Here is a 4909-nt window from a genome sequence, read left to right as displayed (position 1 = left end):
TCTGAGTGAGTTAAAAGAAGATTTTTTACATGTATGTGAGTCAAGCCTTAAAAGACAAGATGACTGAAAGATCTTTTTACTAGAAAAGGTCACAGAGCCAAAGGTTTGAATATTTCACCATTTTTACAAGTGATTATTCTAGATATTGATATGTTTATTTAATGTAACATAAGTTCGAAGCTTTTGAAAATTTCAAAGAGTACAAGACTGAATTTGAAAATGCATTAAATAAAATAATTAAAACATTTCAATGATCAGGGTGGAAAGTTATAGAAGAGTTATAGAAGAGTATTGCATACATTTAATATTAAATACCCATGAAAGAAAAGAAAATACCATACATTGCCCCCAACTTTTGGATATCGTTGCAATGTTGATTGCTTATTTTGTTGTTAGATCATGATTAACAATCCAAGTGCCGCGGAGGAGAGATAGCATTCATGAACTCCATATCAGACTCGAGATTTGCCATATTTTGTGGGAGCAAACAGATTTCTAAATCTACACTTCCTCCTCCTTCATATCCTGGATAACTAATAACCTTGCCGTCGAACGTGTTCCCATATCCACTTCGAACTCCCACGGCTTTCCCCATTCCAAATTCAGTCTCATACATATTGAATCTGGGCGAGCTCCCCATCTTGACGTTGTATGGATTCGAAGCAGAACTCAATTGATAAGTATGAGGACACTGAATCCACTCCTCAAGTGATTCTCTTATCTTTTCATTTGTTTTGTTCATCACACTTTCGTGCAATTTCCACGCACCCCAACCCAACCCTCTTTCAACCAATTCCCCTGCTTTTGCATCCGCTTTCACTGATGTAATCATGTTGCCTAAGTAATCGTCAGGCAACGCTGGTTTTAGTCTTCCCCTGTAATTTGCGGACACGCTGAAACTGGTGCTTTGATCCTGCGGTATGCAACGAGCTCGTGTTATGGCTCGCCATACAAGTGCGCTCAACGATTGAAAGGAGGAGATTTGTTTCGTGTCGCACTCTACATTGGCTTTTGCTTTCAGATCTGCAACCGATTCTGCTGAGAAGTGGAAAATTCTCTTCCTCAACTCGGGTGCTTCGAATCGGCTAATAAATTGATCCGGGTCGGTGAAGGGGAGATTAATAGTTGGACCATACCCGTCAGGAAACCACCGCTCTAGAATTGGTGGCCGTGAAATTGAAATAATTCCACGTCCATCAGATACTGGAGCTTGAAAAATCTCAGACCACATATTGAAGAAATTCCAAAAGGAAGTTCCATCGCCAATACAATGATTGAAAGAACAGGCAATAAAGACACCGTCCAATAATTCAGTTACCTGAATGGATAGCAAAGGCATAGTGTGGCCATCGTAGTTGACGGCTTTGTTGAGGTCGAAGAAAGATTGAACAAGTGAAGGCACATGAAGCGGCGAGAGAATGTCGGAGACTGTGATATCAAGGACGACGTGGATGAACTTGGCTCCGGGGCTGTTAACGCAGTCGACATAAACCCCATTGGTAGTGGTAGCAAGGCGGCCGGAAAGTGGGTAGAAATGGAAGAGAGTGGTGGAGAGGGAGGTTTTGAGGCGATGAAGAAGGGAAACCATAAAATGATCTCCATTGTTGAAGGCCTGGGGAGGTTTGTGAAAGAGAAGGCCTTTCTGGTTGTAGTGGACGGAAAGCACGGTGAGATCAGAAGGGCCCAAATAGAAGGGCTGCTTTGATTGTGGGGGAAGATTTTCAGGTGTAATGAAGCAATTGGAGATCTGTTGGAGTGGAGGATGATTGGGTTTCATGGCCGGCGTTTGCGACACTAAGAGAACAAGTTGTGCAGATTATAATTTAAGCTTGAGAGTAAAGGCAGAGTTGATGAAGATGCCTGCCGTCCATTAATTCAATTACCTGACTGTATAGTAAATGCACGGAGAAAATTAAAAGTATATTGTCCTTTTAAAAACTATTTAGAAAAATATTGTTGTTTTCAAACTATTTGTAAAAATATTGTTTTTTTTTTTAAAAAAAAATAAGTCGAGAGTTGAAAATTCGACCTAGATGGGTCGAATTTTGAACCCTTGACCTTCCCCTTCCCTTTACATTTGCACAACTTTGAACCCTCAACCTTCTCCTAACATTATTATTGAGTCTGTTTAATTATCATTTTGGAGATCTTCCTCATAATTATTTGATGTGGAGAGAACGAAAGACTTTCCTCATTCCGGAGACCTTCCAGAGACCTTACTAATAACACTCATAATTATTTGATGTGTTAAAAATAATTTTGTATGGGGAGAGAACGAAAGAGGGAAGAGTAAGAGAGAGAGCAAGATTTTGAGAGAGCGAGAGCGAGAGCGAGATATCCGTACAATTTTCCCTTTTTTTATTTTTTTAATTATTACACATTTCACCTTCTTTCTTTCTTTTTTTTTTTTTAATTTTCCATTTTATAAAAACAATTTCTAAAAATATTTTTTTATTATTAATAATTTTTTTTAAAAAAAAAAAGAAAAAAAAAACTCCATCAAAATCATGGTAACAAATGTACAAAAGGAATCCAAGATCATTATTGTAAAATCTTTTAAATTATTGACCTCACTACTGTGATTAAAATTTCTGTTTTTTATATCAATAATACAGTCTTATTTATAGACTTGCATGTGAAATTTTTGGGTGTTGATTTGATTTATTATGTCCCCAAATTATTATCTAAAATATGTAAATTTGAATATTGAAGTTTTTTTTACCTAATTTGAATATTGAAGTTTTTTTTACCTAACTTTTTAAATTTAGGCTATCTGATGTTATTATTTATGTCAGTGACATTTAAAAGCTTCTATATCAAAATAATTACTATTCATAATATATAAAAAGAATAAATTAAAAAAATAATATCTCATAAAAATAAAAAAAAATGTAAATTAAATTTCTCGTTTATATAAAAATAATAACAAAAATCAATGTGTCCCATAAGGCGGACGTCGTCGATTCGAGCTGGTTGTCATCGTCGACTTTGAACTTGAGGTTGCTCGGGTTCTTCTTGATGTTGCTCTGGTACCTCTACAGGCGCTTCATAATATAAATATTCATTATGCTCTCCACGACCCCGACCATGTCCATGCACGTATGAAGACGAAGGACCAGCCTCTGAGTCTCTGAGTCATAATGTCTTGAACCAAATGTTGACATCATCATCATCGGATTAATCAGTTTGACTCTGCGTCTGCATCATAGGGGGCAACTCTTCCACATTATGTGCAACCTCATCAAACTCATCCTCTTCCCGAACAGGTCCTCTACGTCTAGGAGCTGGTGGAGGAACAATAGGTATATCGTACATATAATGAATTTCCTCCATATAGCTTTGGTTGTCACTACATATAGCAAGAACCTGGTTCAGATCATTCGCAACCTCACGGAGTCTACGGTTGTTCGATCTCTGTGAATTATAAAACAATTAGATAATATTTAAAATAAATTTAAATTAAAAATAATTAGATAATATTCATTTACCAGATGACCCACAGCTGCTCCCAGACGAGTGACGTAGCGCCTTGTGATATTATTATACCAATCATATTCTAGAGTGACATCTATGTCAAACTGTTCAAGAGAAACCCTCACTGCAATAAACCTTGCACGATAGTGCCATCGCACTACCAAATGTACAATTTTTTCGGACCAATCTCCAGTCCTTAGGTCAATATCATGCAGTACGGGTTCAGTATTACAAGGCGATGAGACATTCTGTTGAAAATCGAATTGTCTCATCACCCTATCAGGAAGATGCCACTTACCAATGTGAAAACATATGAGATGACTCATCGTCTGTCATATGTTTTGACCATTCTTACAAAAATTAGGCAAAGTATGCATAATAATTTTGTACGGCTCCCAAATAACCTAAAACACAAAATATTATATTAGAGAATATTAAAGACAAATACAATAAAAATGTGTATAAAATAATCAATTAGGTTTAGTGTAATGTACCTGTTCAGATTGAAACAGATCAAACATGTATCTATACTGGCTGACTACATGCGTGGTTGTCCTAGTCACACAAAATTTATTTCTCCACCTAAATTTTTAAATTTATAATTTAAATTAACTAGATCAGTTATATAAAAATTAAATTGAATTAAAACAACATACTGAGAACCATAGGCTCGTCCAATCAACTGAGTGTCATTAACATGTTGTAGCTGTGGAGCCATTGTTGGAAATTGCTCCCAAGCCCATAGTTGCAAAAGTATGAGAGGCCCAGCTATCTCTCGAACCTCAGGTCTTGTTGCTTTGCATAGTTGTCTATACAACTATGCCAAGCATGCTCCACCCCACGAATACCGCCCCGCATCATGGAGGTTAGCTAATAGTGGCAGGAACATCAAGTGAACAAAATGACTTGATTTATCTGAAAACAGACTTCCACCATCTGTGAGCTCACGAAATTGTGTTCCTAACCATATTAAACTTAACCTCGATCCTTTAATCTTGTCGGCAGGTGAGGTCATACTGAGGTACAGTTGACAAACTTCTAACCAGTCATCGTACATCACTCCGGTGACCGGCTCACTGTCAACAGGTAACCCCAACAACACTTCTATGTCTTGTAGAGTGATAGTGCACTCTCCAAAAGACATATGGAATGTGTGCGTCCGGGGCCTCCATCTCTCGACCAAGGCTGTGATCAGATGTCAGTCCAATTGAATAAATCCTAATATGGCAACCCCATAGAATCCAAATGTGCGCAGTAGCGGTAGTATTCGAGGGTAGAGCGGGATAGTGCACTGGAGAACTGCCTCTCAACGCCTGCAAGATATTTCTCCAGTACTATGATCTCGCCATACAACAGATAATCGATGAATAGACTGGTCGTACAAAACATCAGGATCAACAGGTCCTGGGTTTAAAGCCATGATCTGAAAAAAAAA

At 37.6% G+C, this 4909-nt stretch overlaps 1 protein-coding gene across 1 annotated transcript; it reads right to left on the bottom strand.

Annotated features, from left to right (window-relative positions):
• Window positions 1-200: 200 nt before the first annotated feature.
• Window positions 201-1963, bottom strand: LOC120085341 (putative acetyltransferase At3g50280). Its single transcript, XM_039041281.2, has one exon. The coding sequence runs from the start codon at window positions 1775-1777 to the stop codon at window positions 404-406; it is 1374 nt and encodes a 457-aa protein (XP_038897209.1). The 5' UTR covers window positions 1778-1963; the 3' UTR covers window positions 201-403.
• Window positions 1964-4909: the final 2946 nt, after the last annotated feature.

Source organism: Benincasa hispida, chromosome 9 (genome assembly GCF_027475165.1).
Source record: "Benincasa hispida cultivar pf3 chromosome 9, pf3_genome.v1.1, whole genome shotgun sequence".
Taxonomy (NCBI): Eukaryota; Viridiplantae; Streptophyta; class Magnoliopsida; order Cucurbitales; family Cucurbitaceae; genus Benincasa; species Benincasa hispida.
The sequence above is the reverse complement of the archived record's forward strand: the minus strand, read 5'-3'. Positions and strand labels throughout refer to the sequence as shown.

Bases quoted from the DNA above. Each gene is read 5' to 3' on its own strand.
- LOC120085341 (XM_039041281.2), bottom strand. From the start codon at position 1,777: ATGAAACCCAATCATCCTCCACTCCAACAGATCTCCAATTGCTTCATT.